This window comes from Gadus morhua, chromosome 1 (assembly GCF_902167405.1).
Source record: "Gadus morhua chromosome 1, gadMor3.0, whole genome shotgun sequence".
Lineage (NCBI taxonomy): Eukaryota > Metazoa > Chordata > Actinopteri > Gadiformes > Gadidae > Gadus > Gadus morhua.
The window spans coordinates 5,548,209-5,573,547 of record NC_044048.1 but is presented as its reverse complement, the minus strand read 5'-3'; the positions used below and the strand labels follow the sequence as shown (position 1 = coordinate 5,573,547).

The window sequence follows — 25,339 nt, the reverse complement described above, 5'->3', positions numbered from 1 at the left end:
GTTGTCTGGCTCTGCTAGTGGTCTGGTTTGCTTAGTGGAATGGTTCTCTTAGAACGGGTTCTGGTTCTCTTAGTGGTTTGGTTCTCTTAGTGGTCTGTTTCTCTTAGTGGTTTGGTTCTCTTAGTACTGGGTCTGGTTCTCTTATTGATCGGGTTCTTTTAATGGTCTGGTTATCTTAGTACTGGGTCTGGTTCTCTCCCTGGTCTGGTTCTCTTAGTGGTCTGGTTCCCTTAGTGGTTTGGTTCTCTTGGTACTGGGTCTGAGTCTGGTTCTATTAGTGGTCTGGTTCTTACTGGTCTGGTTCCCTTTCGTGGTTTGGTTCTCTTGGTACGGGTCTGAGTCTGGTTCTATAAGTGGTCTGGTTGTCTTAGTGGTCTGGTTCCCTTAGTGGTCTGGTTCGCATAGTAGTAGGTCTCGGTCTCTCAGTGGTCTGGTTCCACGTTTCTTTCCTGATATCAGGCGGGTTTACCTGCACTTTTGTAGTGCACTTTTTCAGTGTTTAATTGTGGTCGATAGTGTTTAAATGTGGTCGATAGGGTTTAAATTGGTCGATAGGGTTTACATGTTTAAATGTGGTCGATAGTGTTTATATATGGTCGATAGGGTTTACATGTGGTCGATAGGGTTTAAATGTGGTCCATAGTGTTTAAATGTGGTCCATAGTGGTTTAAATGTGGGCGATAGTGTTTAAATGTGGTCGATAGGGTTTACGTGTGGTCCATAGTGTTTAAATGTGGGTGATAGTGTTTAAATGTGGGCGATAGTGTTTACATGGTCGATAGGGTTTACATGTGGTCCATAGTGTTTAAATGTGGTCGATAGTGTTTACATGTGGTTGATATTGTTTAAATGTGATCGATAGTGTTAAATGTTCTTTTCCCTCACTCTTCACCTCATCCCTAACTCTCCACCTCAAGCTGGTGTGTAGTGAGCGTTCTGGCACCGATTGGCTGCCGTGCATCACCCAAGTGGGTGCTACATATTGGTGGTGGTTAGTGAGGTCCCCCTTCACTTTAGGCGTCTTTGAGTGTTATTAATTAATATTATTCTTCATGTTTAACCTGTTTTCCTTTTATTCCTAGTCTGTTTTACATAGTTTTGAATGATGACTATATGCTCTGTAAGGTGACCTTGGGTGTCTTGAAAGGCGCCTCTAAATTAAATGTATTATTATTTATTATTATTTACTTTTGAGGGCGAGGGCTGGTTTATAAAGTGGCCTGCAAAGCCCTTTTGAACTGTGGTCATGGGCATTATAAACAAATTACGTCGATGGGGATATGGTGTTTCATGGCTGCTTCGACGGCTCAATCTCCAACAGAGCCATATTGCCAAGTACAGACTTGTTTCCATGGCTTAGAACATATTATACAAAGATTCAATAATTATTCTGAAGACATGGACAAAAAAAACAAGAATACGCAGATACAAAGATCACAGATAACAAGAACCACAGTGTAGCGTCCTGTAGTTCTACGTATCTGAAAACACAGCGGTGCAGATGAGGAAATAGACGATCAGAAGATAAATACTGCTCCTGGGTGTGAGGAAACATCCTGTGAGGTCTACCAATTTCCCCCAACAGAGAAGTACCGCCAAATACAAACTTGCCCCGACTAATAAATATTATACTTTTAATGACCTTATTCTGACTGAACTGAGAATAATATTGTTGTTAACACACTGCAATCGGTCTGCAAGTTTCCATAAGGGATTGTACCACAGCAAAATTCTGTCTGTGGGTCACCTTAATGGAGAACAAGGTGGAATTATGAAGTCTGAATCTAATTATGAGCTTGACATTAGTAATGTCCGAGTCTTCATGTTCCTTGAACTAGGTGTACTGAACCAGGTGTACTTGACCAGGAGTACTTGACCAGATACTGAACCATGTTTACTGACCCAGTTGTACTGAAACACTGAACCTACCACATCTACATCCCTGTAGTAGCTTGCATCAGATTAAAGACGATGGTACTGGCCTACCAGGCGGTCAACAGAATTGTCCTGCCTACCTCCAAGCGTTGGTCAAACCACCTACCTCAGTTCGAGCGCTCCGCAAAACTACCTCAGCTCAAAGCCTTATACCAACATCGCTAAGAGCAACCAAGGTTGAACAACAAAATCCCAACTCTGTTTTCTCACCGCAATGGAGGAACGAGCTCCCTGCCGACTTCAGGACCGCAGAGACGTAGAGTTCACCTGGAGTCTGCATAGCCTCGCCCCTTACCTCCCGCCGCCCCTTCTCCTCCCTTAATCTCCTCAAAACATCCCTCTTACACACTTATTGTATGTTGTACGTCCTGGTAATTAATCCAATGACTACCATTGACTGAACCAGGTGTTCTGAACCAGGTGCTGACCTATGTTTGCTGAACCAGGTGTACTGAGCCAGATACTGAACTATGTTTGCTGAACCACATACCCTAAACCAGGTGTACTGAACCAGGTGTACATGTAATAAACCAGGTGTACTGAACCACATGCCATAAAGCAGGTGTACTGAACCACATGCTATAAACCTGGTGTACTGAACCACATGTACTAAACCAGGTGTACGGAACAAGATGTACTAAACCAGGTGTAATGAACAAGATGTACTAAACCAGGTGTACTGAACAAGATGTACTGAAAAGATGTAAAAACCAGGTGTACTGAACCAGATGCACTAAACTAGATGTTCAGAATCAGGTGGAGAGCCACCAGCTCTGAGACCGGCTTCTGAGAACATTTAGCACAAATATATTAAATAATTATTCTGATGACACAAGAGAAAAACACATGACCCACACACACACAAAAGAACCCCCCCCCCCCCCCCCCCCCCCCCCACCCCCCCCCCCACCCCCCCCCCCCCCCCCCCCCCCCACCCCCCCCCCCCCCCCCCCCCCCCCCCCCCCCCCCCCCCCCCCCCCCCCCCCCCCCCCGCACGCACGCCCACACACACACACACACACACACACACACACACACACACACACACACACACACACACACACACACACACACACACACACACACACACACACAGTGGCATCCTGTAGGCCTACCTATCTGGAGATGCAGAAGTGCAGATGAGGAAATGCATGATCAGAAGATAAATGAAGCTCCTGGGTGTGAAGAAACATCCTGTGTTACACACGATACGCTTGATGGACTGGAGTCTGTGTAGCAGGTCGCTGCTGACGGGAAACGCTACAAAGCCTCGCTGCGGCTCTCTAGTTTCTCTTCCACTCCCTCACTATGTCTAGAGATATTTAAACATAAAAGATAAAGGGAGGAATGTGAGGGATTTCTTGGACTCAGATGATTCTTGCACTATTTTGGGTTGTATCTTCATTGTTGAAGGCACTTATTGTGTACTTTGGACAAAAGCATCCGTGCAATGAATGTTGGAGCAACGTGCACGCTTTACCGGGCTCCCCACACGACCAGGACACAGGTTGATGTTGAGTAAACCAGTTTGATGCAGAGTTGGTAGAGTTTAACATGCAGGTATTCAGTACCGGCATGTTAAAGCTCTCTGAGTTTGGTGACGGCTGGTTTAACCTCTGAGCCTTGAATGTTCAATGCACCACAGCATCAACCAGTCTCAGTCTAATCAGTCTGACTCGGGCCAGGTGAGGCTGCTTCAACCATCAACCAAACACTCTGCAATGTATTTTAATGTGAGGGGGGTCCACCAGAATCGTACTTGCCATACCAGCCGTTTGTGAGGGACCAACCCAGAATACTGAAACATAGTTTTGAGGAAAAGGGGTTTTGTTTGACCCAATCAATACAAAAACAGGCAGTTGAGAAGCGATTACAGAAAGATGACTGAGCTCAAAATATTATAAACATGAATTAATAAGGCTCAAGATATAACCGGTTTGTGTGGTTGTTTATAATGTTAGAATTTATAAGAGTAAAACAACATGACATATCTAGTCTTTGTAACTCTGAGCAGCCGGCGATGATGACGTTAGTAGTACAGATAGTCTTCACGCAAATGATACACATCAGAGTTAACCTCGACTACTTGAACAACCCACGCTTTACATAGAACTGCCTTTTAGACTATGCATGCAAGCACACACGCACTGACACACATGTGCGCACAGCCAGGAAGCGCAAGCAGCTACACACACTTATTCTGCTGTTCCCATAGTGTGTTGAGTTAAGTTGTATAAATGTGAATATAGTTCTGTCTTTAGAGCTCTGGCATCAGAGCTGACAGCAGACCAACACCTGCAGCGTGTAGAGGGAACAAGAGAAGGAACAATTTGTACACTCCCACCTTCTAGTGTACAATTTGACCACTCCTAGACATGTCCACTACATTCTAGTGTACAGCTTGACCACTCCTAGACATGTCTACTACAGTCTAGTGTACAGCTTGACCACTCCTAGACATGTCCACTTCCTTCTAGTATACAGCTTGACCGGTCCTAGACATATCCACTACTTTCTGGTATACAGCTTGACCACTAATTGGGTTAGGCTATGAAATTAATAATGATATTGAGTGTTTGTGTGTGCTTGCTTGCTTGCTTAAGTGATTGGATGGGTAAAATGACGGCATCTGACTAGAGTAGAAGCAAACATTTCCTGACCTGTGATGGTTCAGATTGAAAGCGGATGATAAGTCAGAATTAAAACATGTGACGTTGTTTTCCTAGTTGATATAGCAGCGCTGAAGCCTGATAGCAGAAGCAGTTGAAGTTGTCCAGAGAGTAACCATGGCCACCAGCAATAAACTGGACTCTGGATCCTCTACGGGAGCTGAGGACATGTCTTTGGACCGGGAGCAGACCAAAAAGAGAAGATCTGGTAGGACCCTTCTGAGTGGATTTGAAAGCGATAAAACCTGTACATAGATTCGTTTTCAGTTACATGCATCTCAAGATTTACATTAAGCAGACAATTTTGGCCAAAGTGACCAACCTGATGAACAAGCGACCCCATAAACGTATTCCTAGATTTATTCTCCTAAATAACGACGTGTATTTTCTCGACCCACAACACACATTTACAAGTAGTTGTGTGTTCGTTATATACATGGAAAAACTAGAAAGAGTGCAGAGTAGCTTGAGGGAGCAGAATACAGGTTTAATATTTTAATATTTATTATTAGTTGTGGTGCAACGTAGCATTAGAGAAAGTACTTTTGTCTATCGTAGTATGTTTGGGATTTGTTACATATTTACAGGTGTAAATATGTTTGTGTACGTATGTAAACGTTTGTATATGTATGAACTGTGTATATCTGTATGAATGTATGTATCTATGTTTATGTATATATTTATCTATGTTTGTGTGTATTTGTACGCATGTGTATGTGCATCCTGCAGGGTCACCAACTATATTTATGTCCTATGCCAAATTATACAAAAAAAGCAATACTATATGCCAATGCTCATTTCAATGCATTCATTTGTACATCAAGTGGACATGGATTTACCACAATTATATAAAGTTTGTAATTAATATGAACATATCTCAAATTATCCCAAAATATTAGACTGGGTGCCCCCAGCCCTTTCTGCCGGCGATTTGAATTCACTCTGCAGGGGCTGGAGAGGAGCAATACATTTCTTTCTGTTTCCGATCCGCTTTAAATGGAGCCAATCACCAAGCTGGCTTTTCTCCCTTGAGTGCTATTGGCTGGTTTAACACAATGACGACAGGGAAGCGAGGCAAGCAACTAATGGCGTACAGAGTCGTATGAACCAGATATATTAACTAGATGCCTTACGGTGGCGTCTAGAACGTCACCATAGGCGGGCATCTTACCACAGTAAGCTGTTCACCCATAACATTGTCTTGGTAGTGGTACATGTACTTTTTAAATACCATAACTTGCTCAATTTTCAACCGATTTACAAACGGGTTGGTTTATTACAAACGTTATTAACGTGGTTATGGTATTGTACCTATTTTGGAAGATTATTATATTTTCCATTATTCTATCAAAAGCATGCAGTGTCATAACTACATCTCTGACGTTTATAACAACCAAACCGTTTGAAAATCGGTTGAAAATTGAGCAAGTTAGGTTATTTAAAAAGTACGTGTACCACTACCAACACAATGTTATGGGTGAGCAGCTTACTGTGGTAAGATGGCCGCCAGTGGTGACGTTCGACTCCATTGGCCAGCAGCGTGGACGAGGCATCTAGTTAATATATATATCTTTATCTATGGTATGAACTACGCCCGTTGATCAAGCATCTTGTGCTGAAGAAATGACAGCAGCCTCCCCAGACCAACATGCAATCTACGATTGAGCTTGGTCTGCAATTAGCCTGGCTACCAAAATACATAACCTAATGTTTTGCTGTGTGCTGTTGTGAATGACCCTGGTGACACACAGGCCACATGTTCCCCCCCCCTTTCGACACGTGTATGTATATATTACTGTATTTGTGCATATTTGTCAATAAAAAGGTGACTATTAAGTTTGTTTTGCTTAAGTATGTTTAATTCCACACAAGAGCTACAGTACCAATAATCACTTACTGCGGTGTTCTCAGTAGAGGTCTTCAGACGTTTCTTCTAGACGGGGAGGGATTCTGCAGACTGGAGGAGAGTCTGGACTGTGAATGATACCCAAGCACTACGAATATATCACTGTGCACATTACAATGTGTGTGTTGTGTGTGTGTGTGTGTGTGTGTGTGTGTGTGGTTGCGTGTGTGTGTGTGTGTGTGTGTGTGTGTGTGTGTGTGTGTGTCCTACTCCTGAACAGGTCTACGGTCATACGTTGTCACTCTGAGCTTCGTACTGCTGTGTATTCTCGTAACCTCTGTGCGCTATGGTGAGTCTAACTCATATCATCCTAAATATTAATACGATCATTATATTAGCAAAAATAAATAATTATTATTTATAATATTAATTAGAATAATCCAAACATTTATTTTGATAAGAAAATGATGATTATAAAAGTGATTCTTAATATAATAAGAACAATTATTATTTATAATTAAACTAATAATATATAGTCTTTTCTCAGTGTGGATGGACTTTGTTTTGAGTAGCCTGTTATGTTTAGAGACAATGTTTTTCTGTTTGAGAGCTGATTTCTTCTGTACTCTGCCCTGTCCTAGACTCTGTGACACCTCGGAAGGGGGGGAGAGAGCACTTAATGAATGAACTTGGTAAGTCTTTCTTTAAAAAATGCTATCTGCTTTTGGGATTTATGTTTGAACATCCCCTCTTCCTTATAACTTTAAATAATTGTATTGAAGGCTAACAGAGCATACAATTAAATAAAGGATTCTGGCAGCATGGTGTTACTGAAGGTGTTGTTAGTATCCTCCTTGAGCAGGGGGAGCAGTGGAGTACAGAGGAACTTATATTGTGGTCTATTAAGGTCATGTTTCTATTGTGGTCTACTAAGGTCATGTTTTTAGGGTGGTCTACTAAGGTGGGGTTTCTATTGTGGTCTACTAATGTCAGGTTTCTATTGTGGTCTACTAAGGTCAGGTTTCTATTGTGGTCTACTAAGGTCAGGTTTGTATTGTTGACTACTAAGGTCAGGTTTCTATTGTGGTCTACTAAGGTCATGTCTCTATTGTGGTCTACTAAGGTCAGGTTTCTAGTGTGGTTTACTAGGTCATGTTTCTATTGTGGTCTACTAAGGTCAGGTTTCTAGTGTGGTTTACTAGGTCAGGTTTCTATTGTGGTCTACTATGGTCATGTTTTTAATGTTGTCTACTAAGGTGTGGTTTCTATTGTGGTCTACTAAGGTCATGTTTCTATTGTGGTCTACTTAGGTCATGTTTCTATTGTGGACTACTAAGGTAATGTTTCTAGTATGGTCTACTAAGGTCAGGTTTCTAGTGTGGTCTACTAAGGTCATGTTTTTAGGGTTAGGGTCAGTAATGAAGACAGTAAGAAAAGCAGTTCTGTGTTTGTTAAGGTTTTGCTTTTACATTCAACAGTTGATTGGACACGAATCGGCTGGATTTATTTCCACAAGAGTTTCTACCTTATCTCTACTACTAAGAGAAACTGGGCGGCCAGTCGAGACTACTGTCTGCAGAGAAATGCAGACCTGGTAGTTATTAACAGCAGAAAAGAACAGGTGACAGAGGCAGTGTGTGTGTGTGTGTGTGTGTGTGGTGTGTGTGTGTGTGTGTGTGTGTGTGTGTGTGTGTGTGTGTGTGTGTGTGTAACTCTAAAATAGCAATCATTGATATCAACCATTAAAAACAACAAATGCCAACCTAGTGTACTAGTGTTAGTAGTCTAGGGCATGTTCGTAGGCTGTCGACCCATGGACTTTGCATTTGGGGGCTTTCAAACAGCTCGTAAAGTACTGCTCAACTTCAAAATTATATGAAGCATGTTTACCAGGAAAAGGAGATGTTCCTTGTACCCTAAAATTGTATGTTACATAACAATGTGCTGACCCGTATTAATGTGTTAGATCTTTCAAAGACTTGTAATGTAGAATAAAATAAAGCATATAAAATGTATGTGTGTGAGCGAGCGATTGTGTGGGTGTGTGGTGTGTGTGTGTGTGTGCGCTGGGTACATTCTGTCAGCTTCATGACAACATATACTATTACTATTGGGAACAGGAGTTTATTAGCAGATTTAAGGGTCGTTCCTGGATTGGACTGAGTAAGAAAGATACAAATGGGAACTTCAAGTGGGTGGATGATACCAACATGACTTCAAGGTAAGGCTGATGACTCTTTTCAGCAGCATCTCTTCTCTTCACTCTGTGACAGTGACACTTCAACCCTGGTCAACTTTCTATTCCTTGTGGTTCTCAGTTGGGTACGCAATAAAACACATCTTGACGCTCCAGCAAAAGACTGTGTAGAATGGGGTACTAGCTTGTCTGAAGGACCGTGTGACCAACTGCAACACTGGGTCTGTGAGAGGGTCATAGACCTGGATCATCTGGAAGCTGAGCTGAACGAAGCGGGTCCGTAGACTTTGTTCATGAGTTTGGGAATAATTCCTCCGTTCTATTCTCTGTGCAGTAGATACAGTAAATATACTCTTTATGAATGGAAAGGTGGTTGGATGTGGTTGGATCAGTGTCTGTGTCTACTGGTAATGCAGGGTTTAGGTGTTTTCTCACATGAAACCTCATGTTGCTGTAACTGAATATTATGGGTCGCCCTCTAGTGGACAAGTATAGCGAGTCAGTGAGGTCTGTTTGATGGTGCATCTCTAGATACGTGTTGTAAACATTCACTCATTTCGTCCTGGTTTCTTCTGGTTCAGCAATGCCCACGATGGTGGAGGCCCCCATCTTCGCAGAGTTCCGCTCCTCGAGCAAGGTGTGCCCGTGGCCAAACGGCCCGCTTCAGCTGCGATGCTGGCGGCACACCGGATCCCACAATCCAGTGGCTCCACAACGCAGGCCCCTGGAGAGGGACGGCACAGACGACCAATCAGAGGCCTGGCTGGAGAGGGGGTTCCTCTTTGTCAGAGGGGTGAGCTCTGGCGTGACCACGGTCTGCTGCATGGCGAGCAACAGCGCTGGCACGGCCAATCGCACCGCTGAGCTGCTTGTCTTTGGTAAGATCTGGATCCAAGAAGAGATGTGGTTGTGATGTATTTATTACATTGTTGTTGATATAATCATAACATTTCTGTTGATTTCAACAAAATATTTATTATTGACGGATAGATATCAAAGAGCTCTTTAGTTTTAGGATAATTTGAAGCCCCCCATACTTTCAAAGCTGTGTGACTTAACTTGAACTTGTGGTTGTGTTTGAGACACAATGAGCGCTCACACCGGCACAGACAGACATACTGCCGCAATAGAACCTCCAGCACTGTTTCAAACCTTGCCCCATCACCAAACCATCATATTGACACAGAAAACCAGACCTTGAATCGTTTGTGTGTTGTCCTTCTACGACACAACGCTCCATGGCTCGCCTGGCACTCTGATGTGCCAGAAGAGCAGTATTACATTCAAGCTGTGTCGAACTGAGAGTGGATCTGAAAGAGATCGACAGCACGCAGCTCTGTCTCGTGACATTGTGGTTTGGCTTTTGGGAGCGCTATTCAAATGGTTCATTCTGTGGGGAGAACCCTGCTTTTATTACTAGTAGGCTGATGATCTTATTCTCATTAGAATAATATTTTTGGTCAAAACATCTGCTTTGTGTAGGAAATACCTCATCAGTCTGTTTCTGTCTTCAGAGGCTCATCATGTCTTGTTCTCCCGTCAGATGCCTGTGAACTCCCACTGGACCCAAAAACAGCCAACAAAGAACTCTCTCTGTCTGAGGACAACAGAACGGTGAAGCGGGTTGCAGGGAACCAGTCGTATCCTGATCTCCCAGAAAGATTTGACACCTTGCCCCAGGTGTTGTGTCGAGAGGGTCTGACTGGCTGCTGTTACTGGGAGGTAGAGAGAAACGGAAGTGTTGGTATAGGAGTGACCTACAGAGGAATCACAAGGAAAGGAGGGGGTAATGATAGCAAGCTTGGAGGGAACAACAAGTCCTGGCTTCTTGATTGTCTCAATGATCGTTACACTGCCCAGTACAACGGTAGTACAACTGACATAGTTCTCGACCCCTCTGACTCTAACAGAGTAGGAGTGTATCTGGACCGGCCTGCTGGCTCTCTGTCCTTCTTCAGAGTGTCCCCAGATGTAAGAGGGTTAGACATACTGACACACATCCACACCTTCCATTCCACCTTCACCAAGGAGGACCTCCTCCCTGGGTTTAGGCTGGATGTTGATGCCGCAGTGTCTCTGTTGTAGCCACACACAGACACAGACAAAGACAAACACATCTAAGAAAACACACACACACACACTTCACCTCTCAATCTTCTGCTGCTCTCTCTCTCCATCTTCTGCTGCATTCTTTCTGTCCCTCTCTCAATCTCCTGCTGTTAAATATTTCAGTTTTTTGCTTGATTCTTATACATCCTCAACTATACTCCAAATGCTACATTTTATTTGGCATCGGAAAGGTTTGCATGATAAACCACGACGGGAAGAGACTTTTAAGATATTCCATGGGGTTAACTATACAGGTTATACAAAGATGTAATTTACAATGTAAAATGTATTTTTTTTGATTTATAAACCTGTAAAAATATCAAATGTCAAAATGTCTTACAATATTTTGTATATTTTCCGACATATCCAGTTTTGTACTAGGGGCCTCTGAAATTTTTATTTTGACATGCCTAACATGGAACCTGACTTAAAGCAGATTGTATATTGTATTGACAATGCAAGGGGTCTTTAATGACTTGAAACCAAATAATGATTCCTTGTGTTATTTTGGCAACAACACGGCAGTAGAACATATTCAGTTATTAAACATGTTTGCACACCTTTTTATGATTTGAAATGTCTGCTACTTCTATTATTTTAGTCCTATGGTTTATTGTGTACATGTAAGGGAAAACTTTTCTGTTGTACTTGTTAATAAAGCATATGATGATAAAGAAGTCAGTGGCTCCATATGAATTCTCCTGTGTTCAGCCGATGATTCTTCTAGTTTAACTCAATAATACTAACGTAAGCGCCTTAAAATAACAATAGAAGCATCAGAAATTATTTAAAACTACAATATTTGTTGTGAGCGTCTCAGCCAACAGGGGGTGCGGCAGCCCCCTCAGCACAATACTTCCAGAGCCCGTGTGGATTTGTACCCACTGTGGGCAAGGCCGGATTAACCATTAGGGCAACTGGGCACTTGCCCAGGGCCCGTGACATGAAAGGGGCCCTTGACAACGTTTTTTTTTTTTTTTTTTTCAAAGTGCAAACATACATCTTCAGACACCACATAACACGACAAAAAAAAAAAAAAAAAATTTACTTCATCTTCCTTCCCCCCCCCCTCAACAATCGCTCCGGACCCCCCCCCCCCAGTCAACAACCTGGCGCAGGGGGGCCCATCAGTACCTATAGTATAGGGGCCCAGGATTTGGTGCGCGGCGGCGAGGGGGGGGGGGGGGGCCCTTGAGCCTTGTTGCCCAGGGCACAGAAAATTGTTAATCCGGCCCTGACTGTGGGTAGCTTTGGATGAACGCGTCTGATGAGAAACACCAAAATACACATCTCCTAGGGCTGCTTGGTTCTAGAAAAAAAAATCATAATCACGATTTCTTTGGTCAATATTGAAATCACAATTATTCAAACGATTATTTTTGAGTTTGACAAACATGATGTATTTATTCAGCGTGTCTCCTAAAAAACACTTTGTAACTGAGAACATTGAAATTTCGCAGATATGTTTCCAGCTGTTCCCACAACACTCTCCTATGTCTCCGATTGTATTTCTTTGAACATCTTTCTTTATTAATATACAACATAGGCGGGAGAACTATCCAATTGTTTCAAAAAGCGTCTTCCTAAGTGCCTTGTCAACATGACTTATTTCTGGAAAAACTCAGCTCACAAGGACATGGTGGATGCATTAGCTCTCCCCGGAACTAATGAATCTCCATGGATGGAAGCTGCTGTCCCAGTTGATCAGGTGGATGGGGCAGCCCCTCAGAGACGTCTCTTAGCTCTTAACCCGTTCACTCACGTAGCTATGACCACCGGTGCTTTGGATCTGCCAGGGCTTATAACTGCCTCCGTGATCGTCTCCATGAGAGCAACAAGTCCGGTGGATCGAAGGCAGCTGCTGATTTTGGAAACAATGGCTCCGGGGGTTCTGGCTGCATCCATCGTGGACCGTGACGAAGCAAGAGGTGACCTCTTGGCTCTGATGAACAACCCCATGCTTCTCAAGACTCAAACATGGTGGATCACATTCACAGCCTCACACCCCGATGTTCCCTGGGCAAGTGCGACGGGTGTATGGACCGATGTAGGCGATCTGCACGTCATGCTGCGCTGGGTCCACCTGGCAGCCAACTCCAGTGCTGAGGTGATCAGGGAGAGAGTGCTCTATGTTGTTGTCCTGACCATGATCTCGTTCTCTATGAGGAGACATATCCGCGGAGGCAGTTATAAGCCCTGGCAGATCCAAAGCACCGGTGGTCATTGCTACGTGAGTGAACGGGTAAAGAGCTAAGAGACGTCTCTGAGGGGCTGCTCGCCTTCAAAGAGAGATGAGGCAGACAATGCCTTATATCTCGAACCTCTCTGTTGAGGATGTGAAGTGCACCTGGGCCAATTTTGGTCATTTTGTTGACCATCGATCAATGGGAGATATACTCAGGCAGTGGAAGGAATGTCTGCCAGGAGGTTGTATCAGGCTTAGAGTTTGTTTGGCTCAGGCCGCTGGGTCCGGGTTGGTCTCCTTGGATGTTTTCGCACGTGCCCTGAATGAGCATCGCAGGTTCCCGTGGCCGCATGTTATGCGCTTATATCCAGGACAGTGGGATGCAGCTGTGCTAGCTCTCAGAACAGTGGCAGCGAACCCTCATTACGGGTTCAAAACTAATCTGGAGCACGTAAACTCCTCCAACTACTCCTCTGACGCCTGGCTCTGTGGCCGTCTCCTGATCAGAGCAGGTGATGAGACGCTGAGCGGCTACAAGGGTTTTCGACCCGACACACCCAGAACCAAAGTGGTCGAGGATATGATCACTCAACATCTTTCCGAGGGTGTTGACAACGTGGACCTGTCATCTCCTTTTACTCCTGCTGAGACTGGGGGGCTTCTCGCCCTGATAGACGTGGCAGCAATCCATTGTGCCTAGTAGAAAAATGGAGAGGTACCAATTATACTCGTTTTTAAATTTTTAGAATGTCTTTAGTTTACCTGTTACGTGTTTTTCACCATTGTTACACCACTTGTTACTCTCTGCCTTGGTGCTCTGTTATTCAATTGTATCCTCACGCCTTTGCCACCTTAGTATTAAACAATGACATGTCACATTTTACTTCACGACTCCGAGAGGAAATGAAGGGGATATTAGATTTCTGTTTGGATCTCATAGATCACTGTTGTGAAACTACTACCATGTTCCGTAGGGAGAGGCATCAGATCATCATTTCGGCTTACCTCAGGGGGATTTCCTCTACTACTTCACCGGATATGTCGGAATTAGCCCTCCTCCAGCAGTTAGATCGCATGTTTCTCTAGAAAAAGAACATGGAGAAGTTGAATCAATATTTCTTTAAAAAAAAATAAAAAAAACATAGGCCGGCATTCTCTACATAACTAACTAGGGTTGAGGGTGGACTACTTCTACTCCCTGAATCCCACATGGGGATAATTCAACCCCATTAACCTGGGTCAGTCACTAACTAAATCTATAAGTCCATGTGGGCAGGAGGCCGCCACTCTTTAGTAGGGTACAACTGGAGCAGTTGTCTCTAGTGCAGTTGTGTCCTGCACGTGAGGGTAGATTTATTTTATTTAACCAGGAAAGTCCCATTGACATCTCTGTGTGATTAGATTACAAATGTAGGAGGGCAGTAGCCCAGCATTGCCTTGTAAAGGTCCCATGGCAGGAAAATTTGATTTTATGAGGTTTCCTAACATAAATATTAGTTCCCCTAGCCTGGCTATGGTCCCCTAGTAGCTAGAAATGGCGTTAGGTGTAAGACGAGCATTAGGTATCATGCTCCACCTTTGAAAATGAAAGGTCAGACGCTCCGATTTCGACCCCATATGTCGTCATAAGGGGCCAAGTACCTCTCCTTTCTCTGCCTTGCCCGCCCAGAGAATTTGGCCCGCCAATGAGACGATGAGCTATGACTGTGCGAGCGCTGCCGTGTTCTTTTGGAAAAAGTCTGCCGAGTCAGGATCGCTTTAACTCACTTTATTTGGTAATGTTTGGACTAGCATACTATGAAGCAAAAGGAGGGGAATTGTATAAGCACGCGTGGAGATACACTTAGTAGGGCATCAGAAGGATGCGTTACCTGGAGCGTTCTAGCCCTCTGGGCTATGGGTTGTAACTATAATACTGGGCAGGCGTGGACTTAACTATGTGCTCTGATTGGCTAAGCATGGTGCTGAACTCCCGCCTCTCTGGATGTTGTATGTGTCTCTATGCTGCTCCCTTGTGGCTATCTGTTGGCATTGCAACTTGCTTCGGGGCCCTGAACTTCTGAGTTCGTCGAACACCTGGGCCGCTCGTATCTGTAGAATTGGTACGTGAATGAATGGCTTCTTGTAAGGGGCGGACGCCTCCCTAGGAGCCGGATCCCTCCCTAGGATGGGAACGAGACCTCTCTAGTCGCCAAGGACATATGTGGCCTGTTGGTATAAATGTGTGAATTATGTTACAGCGCCACATGTAGGTGAGTGTCACACACTGTAACGCAAATGTAGTACACTTTGTTAGTTGGATAACCGTTCTGCTGTTGGTGTTATGGCGCATAACACGTCAGCAGTGTTGGGGGTAACGCGTTAGAACTAACGCGTTAGAGTACTCTTATTCGTTTTTTTCAGTAACGAGTAACCTAACGCGTTAGTTTTGCGAATTCAGTAATCAGTAACTCGTTAATTTCCAAAATAACCACTCGTTACTCCGTTACTTTGACAATTTCCCTCGATAAGGAAAGTAAAGTTCCGGGTTTTCTGCATTTAGTCAGATGCTGCTGCCCTGCTCCTTGCATCTCTCTCTCTCTCTCTCTCTCTCTCCTCCTCTCTCTCTCTCTCTCTCTCTCTCTCTCTCTCTCTCTCTCTCTCTCTCTCTCTCTCTCTCTCTCTCTCTCTCTCTCTCTCTCTCTCTCTCTCTCTCTCTCTCTCTCTCTCTCTCTCTCTCTCTCTCTCTTCTCTCTCTCTCTCTCTCTTCTCTCTCTCTCTCTCTCTCTCTCTCTCTCTCTCTCTCTCTCTCTCTCTCTCTCTCTCTCTCTCTCTCTCTCTCTCTCTCTGTGCGCGCGCACCTGTGTGTGTAAGCTACGTGTGTTTGTACCGCGGCAAGATGCAAGCCTCGGGAGTCTTGTTCTCACTCCTAAAATAAATCGACTATCAGACAAACGTTTTCAGCACCTTCTTCTCCTACGTTTCAACCATTACTTTGGTACGACGCTGAAGTTGGCGTCCGATTCGGCTGGTCCACCTTAAAACGGTCGTGATAATCTTCAAATCGGTCCTGATTGAAAACCACTACACCTAGACTCTTCAAATCTGGACTAAAATATCACAGTGAGGCTATACATTATGTAAAACATAGTTTCCGATTTGTGAAACCTTTACCCTATTTGTGAAAATGCAATAAAGACACATTTTAATGCTTTTTAGGGGTCCAGACCGCATTAGAACTGATCCTTATTGAAAACCACTACACCTAGACTCTTCAAATCTGGACTAAATTATCACAGTGAGGCTATACATTATAAAAACATGGTTTCAGATTTGTGAAACCTTTTTTCTATTTGTGAAAATGCAATACAGGCTCATTTTAATGCTTTTTAAGGGTCCAGACTGCATTACAACGGGTCCTGATTGAAAACCACTACACCTAGACTCTTCAAATCTGGACTAAATGGTCACAGTGAGGCTATACATTATTTGAAACATAGTTTCAGATTTGTGAAACCTTTTTTCTATTTGTGAAAATGCAATACAGGCTCATTTTAATGCTTTTTAGGGGTCCGACTGCATTAGAACTGATCCTGATTGAAAACCACTACACCTAGACTCTTCAAATCTGGACTAAATTATCACAGTGAGGCTATACATTATGTAAAACATAGTTTCCGATTTGTGAAACCTTTACCCTATTTGTGAGAATGCAATAAAGGCACATTTTAATGCTTTTTAGGGGTCCAGACCGCATTAGAACTGATCCTGACTGAAAACCACTACACCTAGACTCTTCAAATCTGGACTAAATGATCCCAGTGAGGCTATACATTATGTAAAACATAGTTTCAGATTTGTGAAACCTTTTTTCTATTTGTGAAAATGCAATACAGGCACATTTTAATGCTTTTTAGGGGCCTGACTGCATTAGAACTGATCCTGATTGAAAACCACTACACCTAGACTCTTCAAATCTGGACTAAATTATCACAGTAAGGCTATACATTATATAAAACATAGTTTCAGATTTGTGAAACCTTTTTTCTATTTGTGAAAATGCAATACAGGCTCATTTTAATGCTTTTTAAGGGTCCAGACTGCATTAGAACGGGTCCTGATTGAAAACCACTGCACCTAGACTCTTCAAATCTGGACTAAATTATCACAGTGAGGATATACATTATGTAAAACATAGTTTCAGATTTGTGAAACCTTTACCCTATTTGTGAAAATGCGATAAAGGCTCATTTTAATGCTTTTTAGGGGTCCAGACTGCATTAGAACTGGTCCTGATTGAAAACCACTACACCTAGACTCTTCAAATCTGGACTAAATGATCACAGTGAGGCTATACATTATGTAAAACATAGTTTCAGATTTGTGAAACCTTTTTTCTATTTGTGAAAATGCAATACAGGCACATTTTAATGCTTTTTAGGGGCCTGACTGCATTAGAACTGATCCTGATTGAAAACCACTACACCTAGACTCTTCAAATCTGGACTAAATGGTCACAGTGAGGCTATACATTATTTGAAACATAGTTTCAGATTTGTGAAACCTTTTCTCTATTTGTGAAAATGCAATACAGGCTCATTTTAATGCTTTTTAGGGGTCCGACTGCATTAGAACTGATCCTGATTGAAAACCACTACACCTAGACTCTTCAAATCTGGACTAAATTATCACAGTGAGGCTATACATTATGTAAAACATAGTTTCCGATTTGTGAAACCTTTACCCTATTTGTGAGAATGCAATAAAGGCACATTTTAATGATTTTTAGGGGTCCAGACCGCATTAGAACCCGGTCTCACGAAAAGTCGTGACACTGTCACGTTATTTAATCTATTGAAACGTGATCAGGATCACGTATTTTCAAAATGTTCGTGTTTTAAAGCACAAATTTCCGGCCGTGGTGCAAACAATATTATTCAAGAGTTATAATCAAGCCCAACACATCAATATTAGTGACAACCCATTAAATACGATATGATTTCTAGATGTCATGGCAACGTCCGCTCGCGACACTGGACTTGCGAGGCGTCGACGCGGACTTTCATTCACATAACCAAAAACAAGACAGTAGATGGCTAGATAAAATAAACATCAAGACATACAGCGCACCTGCATTTAATATATCCGTGAATTGTCACAATTTCTCAGAATCAAAGGTGAAAGTAGAAACGGGTGGCCTAAAGCTGTCATATTGTTCACAGACAAGTTTAAGTAGAAATGGGTGGCCAAAAGCTGTCATATTGTTAGTTATCATTGACTTGAAATACATGGGTTTGAAATTTGTGCTGTAAAACACGAAAATTTTGAAAACACGTGATCCTGATCACGTTTCAATAGATTAAATAACGTGACAGTGTCACGACTTTTCGTGAGACCGGGTTGGAAACTACACCTAAACTCTTCAAATCTGGACTAAATGATCACAGTGAGGCTATACATTATGTAAAACATAGTTTCAGATTTGTGAAACCTTTTTTCTATTTGTGAAAATGCAATACAGGCTAATTTTAATGCTTTTTAGGGGTCCGACTGCATTAGAACTGATCCTGATTGAAAACCACTACACCTAGACTCTTCAAATCTGGACTAAATTATCACAGTGAGGCTATACATTATGTAAAACATGGTTTCAGATTTGTGAAACCTTTACCCTATTTGTGAAAATGCAATAAAGGCTCATTTTAATGCTTTTTAGGGGTCCAGACTGCATTAGAACTGGTCCTGATTGAAAACCACTACACCTAGACTCTTCAAATCTGGACTACATTATCACAGTGAAGCTATACATTATATAAAACATAGTTTCAGATTTGTGAAACCTTTTTTCTATTTGTGAAAATGCAATACAGGCTCATTTTAATGCTTTGTAGGGGTCCAGACTGCATTAGAACTGATCCTGATTGAAAACCACTACACCTAGACTCTTCAAATCTGGACTAAATGATCACAGTGAGGCTATACATTATGTAAAACATAGTTTCAGATTTGTGAAACCTTTACCCTATTTGTGAAAATGTAATAAATGCACATTTTAATGCTTTTTAGGGGTCCGAATGCATTAGAACTGATCCTGATTGAAAACCACTACACGTAGACTCTTCAAATCTGGACTAAATTATCACAGTGAGGCTATACATTATGTGAAACATAGTTTCAGATTTGTGAAACCTTTTTTCTATTTGTGAAAATGCAATACAGGCTCATTTTAATGCTTTTTAGGGGTCCGACTGCATTAGAACTGATCCTGATTGAAAACCACTACACGTAGACTCTTCAAATCTGGACTAAATTATCACAGTGAGGCTATACATTATGTGAAACATAGTTTCAGATTTGTGAAACCTTTTTTCTATTTGTGAAAATGCAATACAGGCTCATTTTAATGCTTTTTAGGGGTCCGACTGCATTAGAACTGATCCTGATTGAAAACCACTACACCTAGACTCTTCAAATCTGGACTGCATTATCACAGTGAGGCTATACATTATGTAAAACATAGTTTCAGATTTGTGAAACTTTTTTAATTTGAGGTAATTAACGTCACATGTTGTACCTGATTACACATTTAATTATTATTTTTAAATGGCTAATTGTTAAATGGCTAAATAGTGGTTCTGAAATATATTTTATGAATGCAGACTTAAATGAATGTGCTGGTCAAATTGCATATCGTTTAGTCACGTAGTGTTCACCTGTTGGATAAAAAAAAGCCGGCGGTGCTGAAGAGAGGATGGAAAAATGAAAAAACTATGTGAAAGCTAACTCTCCTGAACATTGACATCAACGGTGCACACGGTATGTTTGTTTATTTTTTTAGATTTACAATATTTTTTTGTATTTGTGTACTTTGTATTTCTGTTTGTGTATTTATTTCGTTTTTTCACAGTGACGTTCCTGGAACCAATTAAGGAAGAAAAAAACGTCAACGAACATCAGTGAAGCGTCGTTCATATGTCATAATACATTTGGGAGCAGTTATACCTACCCTACCAAACTATAGTGTCTTTCTACCTGTACACCTGCGTTCAGGTAAGAGCAGAGCGCCACTCAATGCCCACACAGTGAAACAACACACAAGTACATTTGATTTGGCTCACACAGAGATATTACAGAAATTCTGTTTCATGAAAGAAATGGGATTACGGGAGTCTTTCATCTACGCCGTTGTTCATGACTAATTCCACCAGCTCTTCATTCTGAATGCGCCTGGCTTCAACAGCTTCTGCTGCTTTGTTCTAAAGCAGAAGAAGATTTGCAATGATTTTTATGGGGGGGTTATTGATGGCATGCAGGACTTAAATTATTTTGACAAGTTAAGGCTTTCTTTTTTTGTAAACTAGTCGTTCAAACTTACACTGACCATAACAATGTGGCCAACACAGGAGTTGGCCCTAAGTTTTTTTTGGATGGTCGTCTCTTTGATGACAGTATCTCCTCTTCCGGGCTTTTTACCTTCTTCAAGGCCATCATAAAAATGCCAGCTTCTATCCAAACCTAATTTGTGGAATGCCACAAAGTGGTTTGAAGGCAGGTGATATGTCACAGCAGCTGGCTGGTACCTTTGTGACAAGAGTATTATACAAAAGACTGTAAAATAGCAATATAAACTCATGGAACAAGTTCAAACAAACAGCAAAATCTTAACACAGCCAATTACATTATATGTACTGTATGTGAGTCTTACTTTCCACCAAGAATTGTTACCAGATGTGGCAAGGCTGTAGGATGCCTGTTTGTTAGGTTCCCAGGGTTGATTACTGAGACCAGTAAAATACATGGCTCTCCATGCACGAAGACACGCTGCTGTGTTGTCTCGTTAATAGGGCATGGTTTCAGAGCTCTGTTGAAATAAATGGAAGAATAAAGACTAATTGGCTTAATAAAATGAAATGTTAAACTCAACATATTATAAGACTTATTAGAGCATTGAAACTTTAATAACAAAAAGCGGCTGAACCTTGATGCTGAGGCAGGCTTGAAATGGTTTAATTTAAATTGTAAAATATGGGTGATATTTCTGTTGCTTATAATTGCATAAAGGCTTTCCATGACTAGGTTCTGAGAGACTTTTTTAAATGTTTTGAGAACATTGAATTAATGTAACAGTACAATGGTCACATCTATATGATTGATCAAGGTCAGCTAAATGTATAGTTGGTCTTCATACCTAAAGCAATTATTTACAATGTACGTAGATCAGTGGAACTGTTAGGTATATACTTTTAACAATGAATTATCTGAAATATATGCATGAACTTACCTTTTGCAAGGAAGAACTCTTAGGGATTCATTTGCCCACTTGTCAATATCAGCCTGTAGGTTCCCAAAATCTGCACATCTGGAAATAGAATAAAACATAATTGAAAAAAGCTAAGTAAATTAACATTAATGTGTATAATCTTCATCATTAACTCAAGAGACATTCTTTGTTCATACAATTAATTAATAATAAATAAAAGTACATTCATTTGATTTACCAAAATCAGGAAATTAATTTCATTTAAAAAAACAGGGAAATGCTTACATGATGTCAACAGAGTTGCATGACCTTTTTGCCACAGGGCAAGCAGAATTCTTGCAATTCTGTTGGATTTCAGTTTTGACCAAGTAGTCCAGTCGAGAAGCAACAAAGTCTTCCTCAGTCCCGAAGCAATCCCATGAGTTTCCCTTGAATCTGTCAATTTTGTTCAACCACAGCAGCTTTCCCTGGGACCACTCCCTCTGTTCAAATAGCTGGTTAACTTCAAGCAGGGTAGAAATCCACGGGTCAAGGTGAGCAACTATTTTCAGATCGTTTTTAATGCATGGTCTCTTCATCGAGAGATACAGCATGTACAGGAGGTTGTCAATTGTACAGGTGTTTGTTATTGACACTCTTTGTTGTCCAATGATTCCCTCTCCTCCCCAATGTGGACAGGATCCCTTTAGCTTTTCTCCTGCATCTGACGATGTTTCATTAGGCATGTATGTTTTTGCCTGAACAGCTCTCTTTTTCGTTGGAGGAGGGGGGTTGAAGTACTTGGACTTTCTTTTATTATTTTTACTTCGCTTCCTCCATGTTTCCTCTTGAGACAACGGAAGTGTCTCTGGGCCGTCCTGTTTGTTTGTCGCTTCAGACTTTGTAGGAGGCACACGTTTTCCCAATAATGTAACACCCTTAAGTCTTCCAACCACAAACTCGTTCTGAAGCTGGAGGAAGTCTCCTGCTCTCCGGTGCAATCTTGAAGAGAGAATGACTTTTTTTGTTGTGCGGAACCAGTTCTCTACAACAGCATTACTGTCTCGGGTTTTGCCAAGATGTTTGAGCATCACACCTGTCCAAAGAGGCACAGTTCCACTATACTTGAGAATGATATCCACAAGTGTTGGACAATAATGCGGATTTGGTTGGACTGCTCCTTCTGTGTCATCATCCTTCCCTGCTTCCTCTTGTGCTTTGGTGATGACATCTTTGATAGGAGCAAAGAACGGGGAGGATTTTGTGAGAGATCTGTTAATCTCTGCGTCTTCAAAATCAACTGCAGTGTGGTCTTCATCTAGTGTCTCTTTCAAAGTGACATTGTCTGTCTTTTGCATGTGTATGGCATCCTGCAGTGCTGTTAGATGTTCCTTACACCCCTTTGAGTCAGTCCTTGTTGAAAATACATGTGCCATACACCTTGATATTGCCAATACCTCACCAAATCTTGTGGAATTCTGAAGGAGGGCAAAACAGTACAAAAAAAACTGTTTTGTCTCCTTTTTGCACTGCACCTTGGACATCTTCATGCTAATCAGCTTCAGCATGTGAGCAGCACAGAGGTGGATGACTGTCAGCTGAACTGATTGCTGCCCTTGGCATACCTGAAAGCAAAGCTTTAGATATTCTGGAACACTAATGGTGTTGAAGGCCTGAACTACAGCGTGTATCATTGCCCAACTGAAATCAGTTTCCACCTTTTGTGGTTTTAGATGTTTCTGAAACAACTTGTAGTAGTCGCAACGCAGGCAAGTTAACCAGTGCAGTATTGTTGGAGTACTTTGGTCAGCTGTTAGCATGTCTGCCAGAGGACAGTCGATGTCGATAAACAGGGAATACAAAGGGCATAGTACAATATAGACTGGCTGGACTGGTGAGGTTTGGCAACGACACTGCCAGTGGCATCCAAATACAGAAAACAGGTATTTTCTTTTGTAGATCTTGGAGAATATTAAGCTGGGTCTCCGAATAACAATACACAATAAAAGGACAGATTGCAATAAACTGCACACTGCTGTGCTTTATTTTGGTGCTGGGATTTCGCTCATCCTGCATTTGCTGTATAGCACTCCATGAAAATATCCTTATCCAGGCGATTCTGAAGATTTTTCTCGCTTGATATCTTTTGAAGGACTTTGAGGGACTTTACATCATTGTGGTTGCCTGCAACAAGTTTCTCTTCATCCGCACTGGCAAGAGTTTTAGGGCCCTATTTTAACGGTCTGAAACGCAAGTGGGAAAGCGCAAAGCGCAAGTAGCTTTGTGGGCAGTTCTACGGCGCTATCGCTATTTTACAGGCGGATAAATGACGCTTGCGTCGCGGCGCAAGTGTCAAAAGGGTTGGTCTGAAGCAGCCTAATTACCCGTAGGTGTGGTTTGGGCGTAACGTGCAACAAACCAATGAGAGTGCCAGCTCCCATCCCCTTTAAGAGCCATGAGCGCATTTGAATCGGACGAGTTGATATTTAGACAGCGCGTCTGCAGTCTCCGATGAGACAGATGCACATGAATTTCAAACTGCAAATGGCTTAGTTTATTGCCAAATAATATGGCCTAATTCACACATGGAATAAGGGGGTTTCTTCCACAACTTCAGAAATACTGAGTCCTCAAATAAATGTCGGCAAAGAAAACGTATGATAGGCTATAACATATGATATGCGGTAACTGTGGTTCTATTTAATGATATACGCAATACATTATAAACATTGTTTCTTATCAGTATTGTATGCTATCCTAATATACATGTGTCCCCGCGGTAATAGACATTGGTTGCCATTGATTGTATTATGCGTTACGTGTTTAGTTTGCCCAAGTGAAGGAGTTCAAGTACCTCGGGGTCTTGTTCGCGAGTGAGGGTACTATGGAGCGTGAGATTGGCCGGAGAATCGGAGCAGCGGGGGCGGTATTGAGTTCGCTTTACCGCACCGTTGTTACGAAAAGAGAGCTGAGCCGCAAGGCAAAGCTCTCGATCTACCGGTCGATCTTCGTTCCTATCCTCACCTATGGTCATGAGGGTTGGGTGATGACCGAAAGGACGAGATCACGGGTACAAGCGGCCGAGATGAGTTTTCTCAGAAGGGTGGCTGGCGTCTCCCTTAGGGATAGGGTGAGAAGCTCAGCCATCCGTGAAGAACTCGGATTAGAGCCGCTGCTCCTTTACTTAGAAAGGAGTCAGCTGAGGTGGTTCGGGCATCTGGTAACGATGCCCACTGGGCGCCTCCCTTGGGAGGTGTTTCAGGCACGTCCAGTGGGGAGGAGACCTCGGGGAAGACCCAGGACTAGGTGGAGAGATTATATCTCAACACTGGCATGGGAACGCCTCGGGATCCCCCCGTCAGAGCTGGTCAATGTGGCCCGGGAAAGGGAAGTCTGGGGCCCCCTGCTTGAGCTGCTCCCCCCGCGACCAGACCCCGGATAAGCGAACGAAGATGAGATGATGATGAGAGTGTTTAGTTTGCGTGTGTTTAAACAGAGCACACACGCGCGCCCGCATTAATTCATTCTTTTTAACACTCACTTGCAGTAAAACAATGTTTTTCACGATCAAATAAGCCTACTCATCAATCCTAAAAGTTATGGGCATGTAGGCCTACACGATGTCTGTGTCAAGAAAAGATGTGTTTGCTGTACGGTGTTTGCAGATGCATTGATTTAAAAGTACAACTTATTACCGCTGCATCAGCTGTTCTTTCCCAAATAATTTACCAAGAATGTGCGGTTAGGTAGATGAGAGAAGCAAAGTGTATGCGCAAGGTGCACAAGCAATCCGTATGCATCGCATGCGCATGTAGGCATGCGCCCTTAAAATAGCGTCTGAACAACGCGCCACTGACTTTAAACCAGGTATTTACTGGTCAGTAGCGCAATGGTTTTCAGAAACGTCAAAATACCGTTTGCGCCAGAACACGCCTCCTCCTTCCGCCGAACCGCCCCTTGGGGCGCAAGATCATTCCCTAATTTACCGGCGAGTGGCGCAGGTGGCAAAAGAGCGCTCTGCGCCAGTTGTAAACTAGCAACGACACATGCGCCAGTGACTAAGTCACTTGCGCCGGATGCAAGATAGGGCCCTTAGTGTGGAGAAGCATGGGAGAAAATTCTCCAAGTTTTCCTTTAAGCGTTTCCCGCTCAGGTTGTCGACAGTGTCGTGTGTGCTGTT

The 25,339-nt window shown here is 42.6% G+C and overlaps 1 protein-coding gene across 1 annotated transcript; it reads left to right on the top strand.

Annotated features, from left to right (window-relative positions):
* Nucleotides 1-4,650: 4,650 nt before the first annotated feature.
* On the top strand, nt 4,651-11,434 carry LOC115547486 (uncharacterized). Its single transcript, XM_030361767.1, has 8 exons — nt 4,651-4,812; nt 6,731-6,799; nt 7,092-7,142; nt 7,929-8,071; nt 8,571-8,671; nt 8,769-8,923; nt 9,229-9,525; nt 10,191-11,434. Exons 1-8 carry the CDS (start codon nt 4,722-4,724, stop codon nt 10,730-10,732), a joined length of 1,449 nt encoding a protein of 482 aa, XP_030217627.1. The 5' UTR covers nt 4,651-4,721; the 3' UTR covers nt 10,733-11,434.
* The last annotated feature ends 13,905 nt before the right edge of the window (nt 11,435-25,339 follow it).